We start from the raw sequence: 20761 nt of genomic DNA on the forward strand, positions 1-20761 counted from the left end.
ACGGTAAATTTATAATAAACTCCCCTCACCTATCGTGAGCTTCCCGTCGATTCCTCTTTACATCACTTAGAGGTCTCTCTCTCGTTCACGCTTGTCAGTCTAATGCAAGTCTCTATTATGTCAAAACGAAGGAAATTACTATGAATTTTAGAAACAAAGTTAACAACAATACTCTGAGTCAAATACTCATGCCACTACATGAAAGGGCTGAGGGTTGTTTCAGATTTTACGAAAGGAACATCATTTTGAAATTCCAATCATGCCAATGTGACCGGGGTTCAGTGAAGGTCACAAAAATAACACCCATTTCATAAAAATATAACTTTTACAAAGTCTCTTTTCTCTAAGGTTTTTCGAAGGAAGCGTAAAACATACAATGATGGTTCCAAAGTCAGAAAAGATGCAAAGATAAGCTTAAATTACCAAGGAACAAGCTTAAAATCACGGTTACCTCGAAGAAAACCGCGAAGGTCAGATTGAGCTTCGTTCTCTACCGAAACCTTGAGACAAGCTTGGAAGATTCCACTACGATTAAAGGGTTCCTCTCGGTGTGGGGTTTCAACGGAGAGCTACGGCGGCTTATGGCGGCCACCGGTGGTTGTGGGTGGTGGAGAAGAAGCTTGGGACGTTGGAAATGGTTTTGGGGAAGAGGAAGAGAAAGGAAAGACTGTTTTTCCAAGGCTACACGAAAAATAAGGCTTGCAACACTCAAGTGTTTCTGCTCTCGGGAAAGGAAGCGTCTTGAACACACCAGAATTCATATCGCAAATCGCAACAGTCAGATCGTGGAAAGCTGTCCTATGAACCTCCAGACCAAGTTTGGAGATGATCCAACGGTTAACAAATGCAGAAGGGTGTTTTTACCGAGAGAGCTTCACACAGCTTCCTTGAGAAACTTTTCTCGAGAGGCTTCTTTGAGAAGCTTCCTTGAGAGACTTATTTGAGAAGTTAGAGTTTTAACTACCCACACCCTTCTAATAACTAAACTCACATCTTTGAATTAAAAACATGGATAAAACACACACAATAAATAAAATTAAACATCAATTATAATTACTAATAATATTTCAGGGTGTTACAATTATAGATGCAGTATATAACATAAATAAAATTATATTATAGTTTAAAAATATAACTTATATGAAAGAAAATTAAACGATGCAATAATTAAATTATGGATCACCACACCTTTGATTTACATGTTATAATAAAAGAATTTAAAATAGGAAAAAATTAATAATAAAAAGAGAATTAAAAATATAAATTGAATATTGTGAAATTGCTGCTTAAAATCTAAATATTATTTTTAATTAACAAAAAGGTAAATATTTAATAGTGTTTATGTTTGATTTCCCTATAGCTATGTAATGAGAGCTGTGAGGGATTAAATTCACCATTTAGCTAATCTTCTTTTTAAGAAACTCTATCCCTCGTATATTTATTCCAATGGAAAAGGAAGCATCTATATTCCTTCTTCCGGCGTAGTTAACTAAACCCCTAAAAACCCCATCTCAGTGCCGCAAGCGCTGCTCACTCCCATTTCAGAGCGATCAAAATGGCAGCAAAGAAAGCATGGAGAATCATTCCGAGACCCCTCCTAGAAACCATCCTCAACAACCACGTGCAGCACCACCGCGTCCCTCAACTCCTCCTTCTTCACGGCCCCAGAGGCGTTGGCAAAACCACCCTCATTAACCAACGTACCCTTCTTTTCTCTCTCAATTTTTTATTTCTAAAACCCATTTCAGGTTTCCTTCTCCTTTTTCTTCTTCGCAGGTTTACTCCCAGAATGGAACAAAGGCCCTCACATCACCGGTTATGTCGACTTTGCCGAATCCATCAAAGCCCATCACGGCCCGTGGGCCTCGTGGTCCACCTGCCCTTTGCCGGTCCTCTCCGAATGCCGCAAAACCCTTGAGCAATGCCTGGAGTCCATGGCCGAGAAGGGCGTCCGTGCAGGCACCATCACCTCCCAACAAATATTCGCTACCCTCAACAAATGGCACGGCCTGACCACCGCCCTCCGCCTTGTGCTGCAGGGCAAGTCCCGTGTTCCGGACCGGGCTTCCCCGTTGGTGTTATGGGACCGCGCTGTGTTCGCCATGTCTGGTCAATGCACTGCTTCTGAGGTTCGCCGGATATGGGGACTTGGGGAGAAGGAGAAGAATGACTTTTCCTCTGAGGAGGCTTCTTACTTGAAGGAGTCGGTTGCAGCACTGAAACTTGCAAAGAAGGTAATCGCAGTTCAGCAAGGATGGAGGGCCAATGCCATTGCTCACATGAATCGGATTGGCACGTTCTCGAGGACTTTAACACATTCTTGTACTGATTGGCCTTGCTTGTTGCTGGAGTTGTTGTCACAAGCTGCTGAAATTGATCATTTTCAGGTACATGTGTACTTTGGTTCCCAAAATACTTAATTTAATCAAAACCATGATATTGTGGCTACAATTGTGGTTTTGCACCATAGTTATAAACCTTGAATCTAATTGTTGAATATAAAGATTTATTTCATGCTAGTATCAATCCGGAAATGAGTTTCTTTTGCAAGATTGTATGCTTACTTATCTATGCAATGAAGTCATGTTGACTTGCATGGTTTTGTATAGTGTTGTGACTTGTGCTGTTCAAATTGATGATATATTCAAGTAACTGCAGCCAAAGCTGGTCATTAACAACATTGAAGTTCTTAAGCATGCCGCTGAAAATGATGAGTCTTCAGTCAGTGGACCCCTGTATCATGATAGTCTGATATGGAGAATAATGGCTTTGGGTGCAGATAAGCTTTGTCTACCTGTTATCTTGGTGACATCTGATAGGTGATTTTCTTGAGTTAAACTCCATTGCCTTCCTCTCCTTATATTTTGTCACAATTTAGTGCAAATATGTTAAATTGTCACTGGATTTTGATTAAACTTTTTTAGCCATTATTGCTTAAATTTTTATTCTTATTAAGCTTGTATGTTTTTCAATGAAACAATTTGGAATCTTGTTGTCAACTTTTTACATAATTACTTATTTTGCATAGCAATTTCTTTTCATAAATATATCAACTGACTATATAATTGTAATATGGAGAAACTTTTTGCATCAAATGATCAAAAGATCACTACTAGATGCCAGAACCAGAATAAGTTGAATCGTTTCTTGTATTTTTCTGTATCAATTCATTATTTCTGTAGCAACTATATGATGATTACGTGTAGTTAATTATGATTTTGCATTACTGCAGTAAATGAAACATTTGCCTGTATACTTTAGAATTAAATGCTTTTCCATGGTGTTGGGTCTAGGTTGACTTTTATTTTAAACCCAGTCAACATAGCTGGTTCATTGTTTTTTATGGTCTCATTCCGTCATTCTGTAGATCTTTTGTTTTTTTAGTGTTCTCATCTATTTTTCTCATTCTTATATCCTCCCTCTCTTCATGTTTTCTGAATTCTTTCACTCTTATACAGCATTGTGCTAATTTAATATTTGGTGTTGCCCTTTCTACAATTATTTTACCTTTCTATCCTTTCTACAAATTCCAATACCTTGTTATTTGGCTCAGTTACTATTCATATGAAGCTTTCTTGGAGTTTGGATATATGGAGATATTTATCTCACGTGAGGTACTTGAATAACTATCATCTTCCTTTTTCGCTCACTCTCTTTACACACACCTATGTACACTAATCATTTGGAGAATGTATGCTAGAATTTGGGTCCAGATAACATGAACTGACATGCTCTTGTATGCAGTCCTCCTTTGAATTAAGCATGGAATAGGAAATGTAGGATTAGTCTACAGCTGTTTTTGTTTAGAGCGTCTGCCTCCCTTTCCATTGAAAAAACCAAATGTGATTAGTAACAAGGTAAAATGCACTTTATTACCTTATGAGGTTAAGTCTCCTGAGATAGGAAAGTTCAAATGAGAGAACAATCTGTGCATTTATGTCAGTGCCCACACAACATTCAAAAGGGCTCATTAATGTTTTTTTTTTCGGAAGGCAAAAGATATATTATATATTATTAATAATAAACGCAGCAGCACCAGAAGTACTGCTGGTGATTTATACATAAGTGCAATGCACCTATTATACCACCCTCTAATACAAAATTAAAGATCAACATTAGCCCCACCACATATACTAGATATGTGTAACCCATATTAACCAAAATATTCCACAAGGTTGGACGACCGGTGGTTGAAAGAAGTACATAAATTTTTGTCTCTGGACTTTAACCATGACCACATGAGAAATAAAGCATCTTCCATCACTTTTGCTGATTCAAATCTGTTGCCTTGGAATATCAAATAATTCCTATGCTGCCATATTGAACTTGTTAATGCAATCCACCATCCACACCATCGTTTTTGATTTTTCCCAGCTCCAAAGCCATCACAGAATTGAGCATAATGAGATGCTGGAGAGGCTGCAAGAGGTCCAACCATCCGATTCCACCTCATAGGTTCCCACCATAATCCACTGGTCAATTTACAGTTGAAAAACAAGTGACCAGCCTTCTCTTGATAGTATCCACATAGAGGACATGTGTGTTCCTGAATGGGTACATTTCTTTTTAGGAGATTGTGTCTAGTGGGTAATCTATCTTTGATAAGTTTCCAAGAAAAAACCGCAGCTCTTGGAGGGATGTTAAGCCTCCAAATTGTCTTGTAGATGTTGGCCTGTGGGAGATATCTGTTGGCAGTGATTAATAATCTGTAAGCTGACTTAGTGGAGTATAAACCCGAAGAATCAGCTGTCCACAACATGGTGTCCTGCAATTGAGGCTGGATCTGTGCATTATTAATTACTTCCATAAAATCCACAGCTTCATCCTGTTCATGATCAAATAAATTCCTTCTCCATTTTAAATCCCAACACCATTGTCCATGAGATATGCTGCCCATATTCGAGATAGTGCTGTTCTGCTGTCCACTGATGAGGAACAACTGGTTATATTGCTGTTCAAGGTTATATTCAGCCCCCAACCATTTATCCTTCCAGAATTTGACTTTGCTCCCATCCCCTACCTTCCATACCATGTGTTGATGAATAGGGCTGAATTCAGGCTGCTTAACTAATTTTCGAAGATCCCTCCACCATTGAGAGTGCCAAGCTTTATCTCTGCCATTATTAAGATCTGCCCAGCCACCATATTTGGATGTTAAAATTCTAACCCATAACTGATTTTGATTAGAGGATAAAGCCCATATCCATCTTCCCATCAAAGCTGCATTAAATCTGGTAATATCCTTAATCCCAAGTCCCCCACTCCTTGGGAGGCAATGACCTCCCACTTCACCCACACAATTTTCTTGAGGTCTTGAGACCCCCCCACAGAAAATTTCTTTGTAGAGATTCATTTCAGAACTACTTTTGTGGAATTTTAAAAAAGATAGGAGATATATGGTAGAGCAGTTAATACTGAATTTATCAAGTACCTTCCCTGCCATTGATAGATTTCTGTTCCACTTAGATAATTTGCTTCAAATTTTTTAATCAGTGGTTTCCACATCAAGTAGCTAGAGGCTTAGTCCCATAGGAATCCCCAATAGTGAAAAGGAGTCTCCATATGTCTACAGTTGAGAAAGTGAGCTGCATCATGTACCCAGTTAATATCATCTCCAAAACCCCACATTACTTTTGGAAAATTAATCTTCAACCCAGATGCCATTTCAAAGCCCCTAAGCATGGCCTTCAGCACAATTACATTATCCCATGAGCTTCTCCCACAAAACAGTATCATCTGCATATTGCAGAATGTTTACTGGCCCTTCTGCTTTCCTACTAAATAACTTCTGTATAACCTTTGATTAAGCTGTCCTCATCATACCAGTCAAGCCTTCTGCCACAATATTAAAAAGTAAAGGGGCTAAGGGTCCCCTTGCCTCAAACCTCTAGTGGGGCAAATTCTTTGGGGGCTGCCATTTATTAGAATGGATATAGTGCTGATTGATTCATGCATTGATCCATTTTCTCCATTTAGGCAGAACCCCATTCTGTCCAGCATATAATCCAGAAATGACCATGAAACAGATCATAAGCCTTTGCAAAGTCCACCTTGAACACCAGTGCTGGTTTCTTACATCTTTTAGCTTCCTCTATTACCTCATTGAGTATCAAAGTTCCATGAAGGTGTGTCTATCCTTTATGAAGGCTGTTGTCTCTCATCAATGAGGCCAGACATACTTTCTTAGCCTGTTGGCCAGTAATTTGGCTATTATTTTATACATACAGCCAATGAGGGAGATGGGTCTGTAGTCATTAAATGACTGTGGATGGTTTGTTTTAGGAATTAAGGCCAAAAGGATGCATTACTGCCCTTAGGAAAGCTTCCATTGACTGAAATCATCCACAAACCTCCTGAAATCTGGTTTTAGAACCCCCAAAACTCCTTATGAAATTAAAATTGAATCCATCCGGCCCAGGGCATTTATCTCCACCACAACTCCACATAGCATCCTTGAGTTCAAGATCTGTGAATGGGGCAGACAGCTCCTCCCTTTGTGTGGGTAATCATGTTAAATTGAACCCCATCCAAGGTAGGTCTGGTGCTGTCAAAAAAAAGTCTTCTGCTTCTCATGAATCTGCCAGCAAAAATTTTACAGCTTCTTCCTAACCAATTTGGTTGCTGAACCCATATGCTTCAATGAATATCCTTGAATTGCATTATAATGTCTTCTGAAATTTATGGATTTATGAAAAAGGCTGTGTTACTGTCACCTTCCTGAGCCATTTAATCCTTGATTTTTGTCTCGATTGATTCATGTGCAAGAGACCTCCCACAATTCCTGCTAATGGACTTCATGGTCTTAACTTCATCTCCCCCAAGTTCTGTCCTGGCTAATAATCAATTTGATGCAGCTGCTGCTTCAATTGTTGACTTTATTCTTATTGATATCCCCATTCTCAAACTCCACTTTTTTAGGCTGGATTTTAATTCTTCATTTGTTTTTCAGCGCAATACTCCCCCATCCAAGTTGCTGATCCCCACACCACAGTTCTTAACCAATCTTGATATTGTTGTTTTTAAGCCAGCAATCCATCACCCTAAATGGCTAGGACCCCAATCCACCATATCTGTTTTCAAAGGATTGGCAATGATCAGAATAATCCCTATGGAGCACTTGTTGTGAAGAATCAGGCCATTTAACTAGCCACTGTTCTAGACCAAGCATCTGTTGAGCCTACTCCTCACAGATCCATTTGGCCTACACCAAGTAAATCTGCTGCCAAAGCTTTTGATTTCGTGAAGCTCCATGTCTGATATCCAATCATTGAAGCCAGCACTATCATATGAGCCCACAGTCCTTTGAGATGAGCCTGATCTTTCTTCCATGCTTCTAATGCTATTGAAGTCCCCAAGGAAGCACCATAAGCCCTCAGGATTAGAAGCTTTTAACTGTCTCAATTCTTCCCACAATTCTCTCTTCCCAGCAGTGTCACAAGGAGCATATACATTTACAATGAACAGTTTCAGATTTTCCTTAATCCATCTCCCTACAAGCATTAAAAAATTCCTGCCTTTCACCCTCCTATCTACCTCAAAGGCTAAATTGTTCCACATGCAAAGTAGTCCTCTAGCAGTATGGATTGATGGAACATTGTCCCAAGATATAGTAGAGTCTCCCCATATGTTCTGACAAATGAGCTTGGTGAAATTCTCCTTCTTTGTTTCCTGTAAGCATACAAGGTCCACCTTATACTTTAAGTTGAGCTTTCGAATAGCAGCCCACTTAACCCCCCTGCCCAAGCCTCTGCAATTATATGAGAGTATTATCATTATTACAATTATTTTCTCCCTTCTCAGCTGCCAAGTCACTATCTCTCTGCTCCATGTCTGCCATAAGTCCCATAAGCTGCTGGATATCCCCACGGGTCAAGCCCATTTGGTTTAGTAGCTCACATTGCCTCTCGGTAATGGCTTCTTTCTCTTTTTCAGATATAGCAGAATTTGACTCTGTCAAGTCATCCTGTTGGGCTTCTTTCTTTTTGCACCACCTTCTCCTTGAATACACCTGCAGAATATTGGGTATCTCCTGTTGTTGCTGTTGAGAAATATGATGTTCCTTCAATTGGGCCTCGGGGGTGTTAAGAGTGAAAGGCCCAATATGGTTGTGAACTTCTGAATACTCATAGAGAGGGTTGTGTGGACCGTTATGATCAAAGCTAGTCTCCACATTTTGACCAAGCTTAGGGTCAGCCTCTGCCTCAGAGGGGCAGTTTGCAGAGGCACGAGCTAAAGAGCTGGACTCTTCCTTGTTTGTTTCGGCAAGCCTATCACACATCTTTTCTGAATCCACTGCCTTTCCATCAAAAGTTACAGGATAGGGTGTCTGATGTTCTTTGACAATTTCGAATTCTTTCCTCTTTGGGCTGGTTGCGGTATACGAGGTAGAGGTTGGACCTATCGTCTTGTCGGGTGGGTCATTACCCACTGGTTCAGCTACACGCAAGTACCCAGTGGGTAATAGTGATGACTGCGTGTCGTGACACTCAACGGCGAGTTCTTCGGCGTCCACTAACGGAAGCATGCCACTCGTCCACGAACGTAAGGTGGCCATGTCATCTTCATCTTCGTCGGAAATAATCTCTTCAGAAGATCCCCATGTGCTCCTCCCATGGTGGTTTCTGTTTGACTCCACTCCACCATTTTCTTCAACGATGGAAACACGATAGCTCGCATCGTCAATATGGACGACCGTGACATGTTGAATTAACGGCGGCCACGGTGTCCGCGTCCACAAGATCACCCATTGCCGCCACTATCATTCGAATATTCTCCATCTTCCACATGACTACCGGGATACCCCAACAGCGAAGCCATACCAGTCTATTTTCTGTCCGAAGCTGAGGATTCCATTTCGTCAGTGAATAGAACAGTGATGAGGCCTGCTCTGTCTCTTCACATATGATCTCTGCTGCACTCGTGTCGGATAGGCCAAGAAGGAGGGTCATGTCATCACCCAAGTATTTGGCCGAAAAACTTGGGCCTACATGCCATGCTACTTCCTCTTCCAATCTTTCGAAAATCTCCAACTTCTTCAATCTTCCAACCCAAACGTTTTTATATCGCAATTTGTCATCCTCCGAGATGTCCAGCGAAAGCGTAGACCATGATCTCCCATTTCCGACAAAGTGGTTGCCGTCCCTACTCGAGTGGTTTGTCCTCTTTATCGGTGACGTCACTACCTCTGCATATGACCTCTTGGTTGTGTTGCTCAATGCTGCTCTACGAGAAGCTTCCTCCTTACGGACATTATCAATCATGCCCACCTCCTTATACACGAGCTTGTGTTGAATTTCGTCCTTCGTTGCCTCACCTCGCCCATATTTGGGGATATTGACGTGTAGTTTGAGTCCCCGTATAAAGCTGTTATCAAGGTCCCTTTCGACACTTCTCTTATCTGCTACTCCTTTGAGGCGAACAAATCCATATCTCCTCCCCTCTTTGTTCCTCCGGTTGGGGATGAAAATCTCTTTTACCTCCCCCCACTGACGGAAGTAGGTCCATAACTCCGCCTCGGTTACCTCCTCTGGGAACCTGGTGAAGAAAAACGAGGTGATATCCGAACCATCTCTCCAGTTCCTCCGAATGGTTTGCTGTCGACGCCCCTTCCCGCCGGTTGCTTGTGTGCGCAAATACCTACTCTTCCTAGACCTCACCGTCTTCCACTCATACTCACTGTCTCTCGGTTGCACTTCCTCGGTCTTTCGTTCCCTCACAGTGTTTCACTCAAAGTCACTGACTCCCTCTCTCACATTCTCCTTCTCTCTCCCCCTCTCTCTACCATTCGCTCTCACTTTCTCTCTGTTTCTCTCTCTCTCACTCATTCTCTCTACTATCACATCACCACAATAATTTCCAATGGTCCTACTTAACAAGGTCTGTGACAGAGTTAACTGACTTGGCATTTATATTTTCTGCCTTTCTGGTTATGACACCATTTTTATAGCATTGGAGTTCTCATTGGTTAGTAAAAGATGTTAAATGCCACTATGTTTCTCTCTCTTATGAAGAACTGCAGTTGGTAAACCACTGTTTTAAATCTTGGGTAGTGGCTGACCCTGAAAATGCTATAGCGCTATAGCATATAGTGGGACAATTGCTCTTCTAAGATTTTATATAATATAATGTAAACTATATACATATATAGCAGCAACACTTCACAGAATCATGCATTAGATGAATTAAATATGTATTTTTATCAGCAAATGTTAGTTGTTAGTTTTTTGTTAGTAGAGGGATTCGAACCCACGACCTCCCCCCCTCCCTTCTCCCTTCACCCTTCACCACTAAGCCAACCTTTGAATTAAATATGTAACAACAGCTCTTTTCCCAGAATCAAAATCATACATATATAAAACAAGTCAGCAACTCTCTTCACATTAGCTAATGTGTGATTCCTGACATTCATAATTAACAACAAAAGTCATAGATGTCCATAGGTGTCTTAAACAAAACAAAAGTAAATGCCAACTAAGTACAAGTTTCCTAGCCTCCTAGATACTAGATAAGAAATAGGAATCATCAATCATCTTTGAAATCTAAATCTTTGTTATCATTATCACTCTGGTGTGTTTCCGGTCAACTTTGTTCTGATGAATCAAGATATTCCTACTTTGTCGTTCCCTAGACAAATTTTTCACATCAAATCATAGAAAAGTTAGATGATAAGAATTTTTTGCTGTGGCGACAGCAAATCAAGCCTGTGATCATTGCACTTGGACTCAATTGTTTCTTTGCAAATCCTCAAATCCCTCTGCTATATCTTTCTAATGAGGATCACGATCTTGATCATGTTAATCTTCTATTTTCGATGTTTTTTTTTTTGGAAGGCAAAATTATATTATTATTAATATAAAGACATAACAGTACCAGAGGTACTGAAATAACAAATACAAGGAACTGAAAATGCCACCTTCCAAAAACAAAACCCAACAAAACCCACCACGAAAGGAAATATTACAAGTTAACCAAAGGCCTCCGGAAGAGTGGAAGACCAATGGTTAAATGGAATATTAAAACCTTTTTCTGAAACTTTAAGCCAAGACCAAGCATGAAATAGAGCATCATCTAACACTTTGGGAGGTTCAAATGGTGTGCCCTTAAACAGGAGGGAATTCCTATGTTGCCAAATAGTACTAGTTAGAGCAATCCACCATATACACCTCCTATTATGATTCCTCTGTGTTTCAAAGCCCTCGCAGAATTGAATAAAATGTCTTGCTGGGTCAACTGAGAAAGCTCCTTTAATCCGGGTCCAGCTCATAAATTCCCACCACAGCCCTATAGTCATTCTGCAATGAAAAAAGAGATGGCCAGCCTCCTCCTGGTGATTTCCACAAAGGGGACACATAGTAACTTGTAGAACCACGTTTCTCCTAAGCAAATTGGCCCTGGTAGGGAGTCTATCCCTAAACAATCTCCAAGAAAACATGTCAGCCCTTGGGGGGATTTTAAGCTTCATTAGAATCTGAAAATTCGTACTATGCTGTCCAGTGCTATTGGTAGGCATCAAGAGCCTATAAGCTGACTTGGTAGAATAGAGCCCAGTAGGTTCTGCTTTCCATATCATAGTATCCTGCAACTGCTGATGAATAGAAAAGGCAGATATATCTTCCATGAAAGCTATGGCTTGCTCATTCTCATAATCAAATAGGTTCCTTCTCCATTTAAAATCCCAGCTCCATGTATTTTGAGAAAACTTCCCCATCTTGGAGATGGACAGGTTTTGCTGTCTGCTAATAAAAAATAATTGATTGTACTTCTGCTGAAGGCTACATCCCTGTCCTATCCATGGATCTTGCCAAAACCTTACCCTATCCCCACATCCAACCCTCCAGGTCATATTTTGGTGAATAATCTGAAAATCTGGCTGATGATAAAGCTTTCTGAGATCCTTCCACCACGAAGAATGCCACCCTTTAACTCTACTACTCTGCAAATCTGACAAGCCTCCATATTTGGAGGTAAGAAGTCTGGCCCAAAGCTGGTTGTGATTAGAAGCTAATTCCCAGATCCATCTTCCCCTTAAGGCTGCATTGAATTTGGACAGGTCTTTGATTCCCAATCCCCCATCAATCTTCGGATTGCAGATGTCAGCCCACTTGACCCAAGAAATTCTGTTATGGTGTTGAGTTCCCCCCCACAGAAACTGCCTTTGAAGGGACACCAACTTATCCACTATTCTTTGGGGAATCTTGAAGAAAGATAGAAGATATATAGGGAGTGCACTCAGGACAGCTTTTATCAAGGTAACCCTACCACCCATAGACAAAATTTTCTGATTCCACTTTGAGAGCTTGGCTTGAAATTTGTTAAACAAAGGCTCCCAAACCACCATGCTGGAAGCTTTAACAGCAATAGGCATGCCTAAATAGTAGAAAGGGGTATCCAACTGTCTACAGTTCAGGAATTGGGCTGCTTGCTGAGTCCAATTGGCCTGAAAACCGACGCCCCCAAATTGGCTTTTTGCATAGTTGATTCTCAAACCCGAGACCATTTCAAATCCCCTAAGCATGGATTTCAACACAAGAATATTATCCCAAGAGGCCTCTCCAACAAAGACCGTGTCGTCAGCATATTGCAAAATGTTTATAGGCTCATTTTGCTTCCCACTCAAGAAGCTTCTATAGAGGTTTTTATTGACAGCCTCTCTCATCATGCCAGTAAGGCCCTCAGCCACTATATTAAATAGCATAGGAGCCAAAGGATCTCCTTGTCTCAATCCTCTAGTGGGGACTATTTCCTTGGTAGGGCTCCCATTTACTAAAATTGAGATAGTAGCTGAGTGAAGACATGCAGATATCCATTGTCTCCATTTAAGGCAGAAACCTAGCCTTTCCATCATGTTTTTTTTTTTTTTTGAAAAGCAAAGATAATTTATATTAAGATATAAGAAGTACCAGAGGTACTACAAGAAATAAAAGAAAGGAACCCTGCAAAAGCAGGGACCGAAAGCAGACAGCAAATAACAAACCCCCGCCCTACCCTACAAATAAAACATTAATTAAATACTATAGACATTGCTGAAGACCAACAGTGGAAAGGGACCTTGAAATCCCTTTCCCATCCCCTCAACCAAGTCCACATAAGGAAAAGAATTCTATCTGCCAGCTTAGTGATATCAAAGGATTGATTATGAAATATCAACTCATTTCTGAGCTTCCAGATTGAATTTGTAACTGCTATCCACCACATCTTCCATCTTCTGTTAGCCCCCCTTGATCCTGCTAAAGGATAATGCTGGAGGAAGTTATCCATGGGTCTGCAATGGATGACCCTGTCTTCCTTCACCCATGAGAAGAATTCCCACCATAGAGGCAGAATCTTATCACAAGTGAAGAACAAATGTGAGGCAGATTCAGGTTGACTATGGCAAAAGGGGCAGAGGTCATTGTCAACTTGGATTTGTCTCTTAATTAAATTATCCTTAGTAGGGAGTCTATCCCATAGCAATCTCCAAGCAAAAGATAAGGCTCTAGGAGGAATTTTAATCTCCCAAAGTTGCTGGAAACCCGGTTGCTGGCCTTCATAAGACTGCTCAGATTTGATAACTTGGTAAGCAGATTTGACAGAGAAATTCCCACTAGTTTCAGCTCTCCAGATCCAAGTGTCCTGCAGGTTTATGTTTAGCCTAATTGCTGATATTTGATCAATAAATTTAGAAGCTGTCTCCATCTCATTATCAAATAAATGTCTTCTCCAAGAAAGGTTCCAAACCCACCCATTTTCAGAGTAAAACCCCACATCTGCCACCCTACAATGTCTTTGGGAAGAAATTCTGAATAATTCAGGGAATTGATCTTTGAAAGAAGTCCCCTCATCAACCCAAGGATCTTCCCAAAATAAAAACTGATCGCCCCTACCCACCTTCCAGCATATTTGATTAAGAGCAGCATTCATACTCTGGTGTTGGGTGATGGCCCTTAGGTCAGCCCACCAAGTAGAGAAACAGTGCTTTTTAGGCCCTTGATCTAAACCCCTCCAACCTTTGTATTTGGAGACCAAAATCCTGTTCCAAAGATGATGAGGTTGGTGGAACAACATCCATTTCCATTTGAATAAAAGAGCCTTATTGAGGATTTTGATGTCTTTGATTCCCAAACCTTTCCATCATGTAATCCAAGAAAGCCCAAGATACTGAATCATATGCTTTTTCGAAGTCCACTTTAAAAATCATAGTAGGCTTTTTTCTCTTAGTAGCCTCATCCACCACCTCATTGAGAATGAGAATTCCATGGAGAATGTGTCTATTTATGAAAGCTGTCTGCCGTTCATCAATTAACCCATCCAGCAGATTTCTCAACCTATTTGCCAAGAGTTTGGCTATTACTTTATACATGCACCCAATGAGGGAAATGGGCCTGTAGTCATTTAATGACTGGGGTTGAGTTATCTTTGGAATAAGAGCCACAAAAGAAGCGTTGCTGCCTCTAGGGAAGTTTCCATGAACATAAAATTCGTCCACAAATCTTCTAAAGTCAGGTTTGAGCACCCCCCAAAACTCCTTGATAAATCTAAAATTAAAACCGTCTGGCCCCGGACATTTATCACCATCACAGCTCCAAATAGCATCTTTGATTTCTGCATCTGAGAAAGGGGCAACCAACCCCTCTCTTTGATTATGATCTATCATAGGAAAAATTACCCCATCCAAGGTAGGTCTACATGGATTCTGTTCAGTGAATCTTTCTTGAAAGAAATTAAGCACTGCATTCTTGACAAGATGAGGCTGCTGGACCCATGCACCATCAATGAAAACTCCATGAACAGCATTTGAGCATTTTCTGAAATTAATCACCTTGTGAAAATAAGCTGAATTCCTATCCCCCTCCTTGATCCACTTGGCCCTGGACTTCTGTCGCATAAGGGATTCATAGGCACTTGCAGTGTCCCACAACTCTTGCTGCAATGCTCTCTTGGTCTGAACTTCAGCTGCAGATAAAATTCTATGGGAAGCAAGATTCTCCAAATCAGATAACTTCTGTTTCAAGTGCTGTATATTGTTTGCTTTAATGTCCCCCCTGTCTTTGCTCCACTGTTTTATTGACTGTCTCAAACTCCTCAGCTTATTTTTAAGAGCAATTCCACCCCACCCTCCCTGTTGATCTGCAGTCCAAGCCTCTTTAACCATAGAGTGATAGCCCTTTTGGTTCAGCCACCAATCCACAACCCGAAAAGGCTTAGGGCCCCAATCCACCATATTAGTCTTCAATATGAGAGGGCAGTGATCAGAGAAATCTCTTTGAAGAACATGCTGATAGGTATTAGGCCACATAGATAGCCATTGATCAGATACCAGGAATCTATCAAGGCGGCTCTTGGCACTACCATTGGGCCTAAACCAGGTAAAACTGCTTCCAAGGCTTCTAATGTCATGAAGCTCCATCTCAGATATCCAATCATTGAAGGCTAAGGTATCTGAGGTGGCAGCTATCCTTTGAGATGAGCTGATTCTCTCAGTCTGGTTCCTAATTGAGTTGAAATCTCCAAGTACACACCAGAGGCCATTAGAATTAGAGACTTTTAATTCAGAAACAAGATCAGTTTGTGCTTGTTTGGCTTCAATCTACGCTTTCGAGCTAGATGCTTGCTCGAGTTCTTGGATTGACTCACTCGTATCTGGTATGGGACAAGATTCATGCGTATTTTCATCACCAGACTCGAAAGAAATTGTGACAACTCCGATCGGAGCTCTGTCACACTACACTTAACAATCATCCGGTTTTGGATTTCCTTTCTCGCATCAAAGCGCTTATTGATGCACTTGCTTTAGTTGGCAATGCAGCTACCTATCGTGAACACATGGATTTCATTCGTGAAGGTCTTCCTAGGGATTTTGGATTTTGATTTTGTAATTGCTCTCATTGAAAGTCATCTTCCGCACATCACCATTGAAGAAACTGAAGGTTTTATTCTTGCACAAGAACTGAGACTCAGAAAATACAACATGTTCAATTCTTCGAGTAACTCTTTTGTGCCTTTTGTGAATCTTACTCAAGCAAGTTCTTTGCATTCTACTGAAATTGATAGCTCGAACCAGTACTCAGGCAAGGGGATCCTTTAGCATCGCTTCTATTTAACATTGTGGCAGAAGCATTGAATGGGTTAGTAAGAGAAGCTATAGGGAAAAACCTTTACAGGGGATTCTCAGTGGGGTCAAATAATGTAGTCATTAGTATCCTCCAGTATGCAGATGATACAATATTCTTTGGGGAGGCATCCATGAGAAACGTAAAAACAATCAAAGCAATTTTGAGGACCTTTGAACTTGTATCGGGACTTAAAATTAATTTTGTAAAAAGCAGTTTTGGTGCATTCGGCATGTCTGAACAATGGAAAATTGAAGCGGCAAATTATCTCAACTGTAGCTTGTTGACCATTCCTTTCATTTACCTAGGCATACCTATTGGAGCAAATCCAAGAAGGTGTCAAATGTGGGATCCTCTAATCAATAAGTGTGAGAGAAAATTAGCAAGATGAAAACAAAAACACCTGTCTTTTGGGGGGAGAGTGACTCTCATACAGTCAGTTCTAACATCTATACCTATGTCGCGAGAGACCGACAACCGACGACCAAAGCACGACGCACACGACCGCCGCATGACGCATGACGCACGTCGATGGCAACGGCAAACTAACCTCTTAAACAAAGAAGGAAGAAAGCTAGACATTTGAGAATTGTCTAATTTCTTTTTTCCTGGACTGAGGGCTTTTTCTTTTTTCTGTTTGATACCCATTTTTGATGAGGGTAGCTTTTTTTTTCCTTTTTCTGTTTGACACCCTTTTTTATTTTTGACACCCGTTTTTTGTTTTTTGTTTTTTCTGTTATTTCAATGCAATCCATTGTTTTTTTTAATTTTTTATTTATATTTATACGTATATTTTTATTATTTTTTTGTCCGTCATAACGTCCATCATTTTTCGCTATGCCATCCGCCATATTTTATGGCGGATTTTTGACTTTCCGCCATGAACCGCCATCTGCCATTAACAACATTGACTGAATGTGTGTTTTTGGGATACTCAGCCAGTCAAGATTTTCCTTATCCTAAACTTTTTTCTACCTCTACATCTAATCCTATTTCTACTGCATCTTTTTCCACTACCTTACCTGTCATTGTGTCATCATCTCATCCTCCTTCTTTAAATATACCTTTTAATTCTTCTCAGCCTCAAAGTCATGTCTCACCATCCTGTGTTGTTGAGTCTCATAGTTCTGGTAGTGCTGTTCCACAGTCTACTGCCCATAACTCAGCGTCTTCTCCTAGTCTTGCACAGTCTCTAATTAATGTTACAGCAGTCTCTACTGCTACCGCTACTGAAAATTCTGGTACTGTTCATTCTGATGATCAACCTCAAACACCTGCAACTGAATCACAGAATTCACCACCGCATCTTGTTAGATCAGTCAATGTTCATCCTATGATTACTAGAGCCAAAGATGGCATAGTTCAACCAAGAATTCATCCATCCTTGCTTCTTGTTCATGCTGAACCTAAATCTGTGAAACAAGCTCTTCAAGACTCCAAGTGGCATTCTGCTATTACTGATGAATTTCATGCTCTACAGAGAAACAAAACATGGACTCTGGTTCCTCTTCCTTCAAATAGAAATGCAATTGGATGTAAATGGGTATTCAGAGTTAAAGAAAACTCTGATGGCAGTGGAAACAGGTACAAAGCCAGATTAGTGGTTAAGGGTTTTAAATCAGAAGTTTGCTTTTGATTTTCATGAAACTTTCTCCCCTGTGATTAAACCAGTAACTATCAGGGTGATTCTTACTCTTGCCATCACTCACAAGTGGCCCTTGCAACAATTAAATGTCATTAATGCCTTTCTTGATATGGTTTCCTAGAAGAGAAAGTTTACATGACTCAGCCTCCAGGTTTTGAGTCATCTGATTAGTCTCTTGTGTGCAAGTTACAGAAAGCTATTTATGGGTTAAAACAAGCTCCTAGAGCTTCGGTTTCAGAGGCTCAGATCCACTTTACTGCAGTTTGGTTTTACTGACAGCAAGTGTGATCCATCCTTGTTCATCTACTAGACTTCATCAACAATTACTTACATCCTAGTCTATGTTGATGATATTATCATCACTGGTAATTCATCTTCATTGGTTGAAAAGTTGATTCAGCAACTTAATGCTTCTTTTTCTCTTAAACAGCTGGGTTCTCTGGACTATTTTTTGGGAATTGAGGTGCATTCTTTGTCCAGTGAAGCTCTTTTAATGACCCAATCAAAGTACATCAGGGATCTGTTGAATAGAACAAACATGTTGGAGGCAAAGCCCATTTCTTCACCTATGGTCTCTAGTTGCAAGTTGTCAAAACATGGTTCTGATTTGCTGCAAGATGCTTCCTTCTACAGGTCTGCTGTTGGAGCACTGCAGTATGTGACTATCACTCATCCAGAATTAAGTTTTGCTGTCATTAAGGTTTGCCAGTTCATGTTCTCACCTCTTGAATCTCACTGGACAGCAGTAAAAAGAATTCTAAGGTATCTTAAGGGTGCCGTACATTCTGGACTTGTTTTGTATCCTGCTTCAACTCATCAACCTCTTTCCATTCAAGGCTTTTGTGATTCTGACTGGGCTTCAGACCAAGATGACAGGAGATCTACTTTTGGTGGAGCAGTGTATGTTGGTCCAAACTTGGTTGGTGTGTTGGTGGTCCCGAAAACATAAAGTAGTCTCCAGGTCTAGCTCAGAGGCAGGATACAGAAGTTTAGCTGCTACACAGCTGATATCCTTTGGATTCAGACTCTACTTCAGGAACTTGCAGTTCCTTATACTACACCTCTTGTGCTCTGTGACAATTCAAGTGCTGTTCAATTAGCACATAATCCAGTTCTGCATGCTAGAACTAAACACATGGAGTTTGATGTGTTTTTTGTTAGTTAAAAAGTTCTAACTAAGCAGTTAGTAGTTCAGCATATTCCTGGAACAGATCAATGGGCAGATTTACTTACTAAGCCCTTGTCTCCCACTAGATTTGCTTATGAGTTCCAAACTCAATGCTGCTGAGCTTCCTTTGGTTTCTTAGACCCATTGAGTTTTTTTTTTTTTTTGGGGGGGGGGGGGGGAGGGGGGGTTAAGTGTATATGAGTGAATAACTCGGGTTAGTTTTATAGACTGTAGTTAGTTGACAGTTGTCATTAGTTAGATGACAGCTGTACTTTGAGTTACAACTGAATCCCTGCAGTATAAGTACTGCTCTTGTAAGAGATTACAGTGGCTTTGTAATATCTTTCAAAATCAATGCAGAAATTCTCTCTTTTCTACAGTGGATAGGGAGAGAGAAACAAATGAGAGAAGAGAGAGAAATTCTTTTTTATTTTAAAAAAAGTTAAACAGTAAATTACTTCAGTAACCTTAAAATAGATTAACTATAAAACCTAGTTGATTGGTTTTTTAGTTCCAAAATTTTGGTGTTGATTGCTAACATACTCCAGTGAGAGTTGTTAGCTAATATATAAATATATATCTTTCAGGAAGTTGGTTGAGGGAGAGGATAATAAATATTGTGAGGGAGAGACACTTTTGATGATTTTCTCTTCATTTGGATTGTGGTGCTTGTGCTCTGCGAGAGGGGGGGACTAGATTAATCTGTCAATCTCTTTTTCTATTTGAAATAATAATACGCAACTGTTCTTGGTCACCCATCATTTAGTCAAAATGACTTTGAGATATGTTGTTTGTACAGTTGCTTGTATGCAACTGGACATTGTACATGTGTGTCTAAGACCTTTCTCATTTGTTATTTTGTAATTTGTTTACTTTATGTTATTCATTCAACGTTTGCCTGGCAGACATTTGGATGGACTCCACAAGAAGCCAAAATGCATTTGGTCACTGACTATTTTAGTCATTCAGAAGTATGGACATTTCATAATCTTCAAATAAGTTTTACTATTATTTTTAAATTCTTATTAGTAGAAATCATTGCAAGTTTTAACTAATATTTCTTAAATTGCAGTGGAAAGTGATTGCTGAGGTACTTGGGCCAAACCCTCGACATCTATTTGAACTTTATGCACTTAAACAAAGCAATTATTACCAGAAGTAAGAATTTTTTTTTTGAATTTATTTATTATATGCTTATAAATAATGTATTATAAGCAATGATACTCTTTTGAGCATTATCTGCAAGTGTTTTATATTATCATAGGTTTCTGTACCATTGTTAGAAATCACTGTAACTGTATGTCTTACTAGCTGATGCTTTTGGTTTTTAAACTGTAGACCAACAGAAGACAAGGCTAGTACTTTTGTGGACATCGTAGATGCATATATAGCATACTTGCAAGTAAGTCCAAAATTGGGCACGGAATATATCACCTTTCGAAATTGGTTGTTGGTGGGAATATATATACTGTCGGCTTGGATATTTACTCTTTTTTTTTTATTCCCAGGAGAATAAAGCTCTTTTGATTACAACAACTAAAAATATATCTATGAAAAATTGTACCAATGCATTTTCTTTTTAACCCGACAAACAGATATATTTATATCATGCATTTTTTTTTGAGATTATTCAAGAAAAACTAATCCAAATGCATGGTATATTTTGTACATTACATTATCTTATCTACAATTATATGTGATGCAATAGCATGGAATTTTTTATCCTATGAATAGTTTCCCTCGTTTTAAGTGAAGTTGATAAAATGGGTGGATATGTAAAAAAAAAAACTGAAAAATTTCAAATCTCAAGGGATGAAGTATCTTATAAAGGATATATAAATCTTTCGCTTAAATATGTTT

The 20761-nt window shown here is 39.8% G+C and overlaps 1 protein-coding gene across 13 annotated transcripts in view; it reads left to right on the forward strand.

Annotated features, from left to right (window-relative positions):
• Positions 1-1403: 1403 nt before the first annotated feature.
• Positions 1404-20761, forward strand: part of LOC100817889 (uncharacterized) — a 36463-nt gene continuing 17105 nt past the window's right edge. For all 13 annotated transcript variants that reach the window (XR_001386955.3, XR_420227.4, XR_001386956.3 and 10 more), the window contains exons 1-7: positions 1404-1700; positions 1777-2387; positions 2659-2819; positions 3554-3614; positions 19807-19872; positions 19974-20059; positions 20240-20303. Coding sequence is in view for 7 of the 13 variants with exons in the window: in XM_006605609.4 (XP_006605672.1) it covers positions 1556-1700; positions 1777-2387; positions 2659-2819; positions 3554-3614; positions 19807-19872; positions 19974-20059; positions 20240-20303 (1194 nt within the window). In the remaining 6 variants the exon portion in view is untranslated. The remainder of the gene's footprint in view (positions 1701-1776; positions 2388-2658; positions 2820-3553; positions 3615-19806; positions 19873-19973; positions 20060-20239; positions 20304-20761) is intronic.

This window comes from Glycine max, chromosome 20, assembly GCF_000004515.6.
Source record: "Glycine max cultivar Williams 82 chromosome 20, Glycine_max_v4.0, whole genome shotgun sequence".
In the NCBI taxonomy this organism is placed as follows: Eukaryota; Viridiplantae; Streptophyta; class Magnoliopsida; order Fabales; family Fabaceae; genus Glycine; species Glycine max.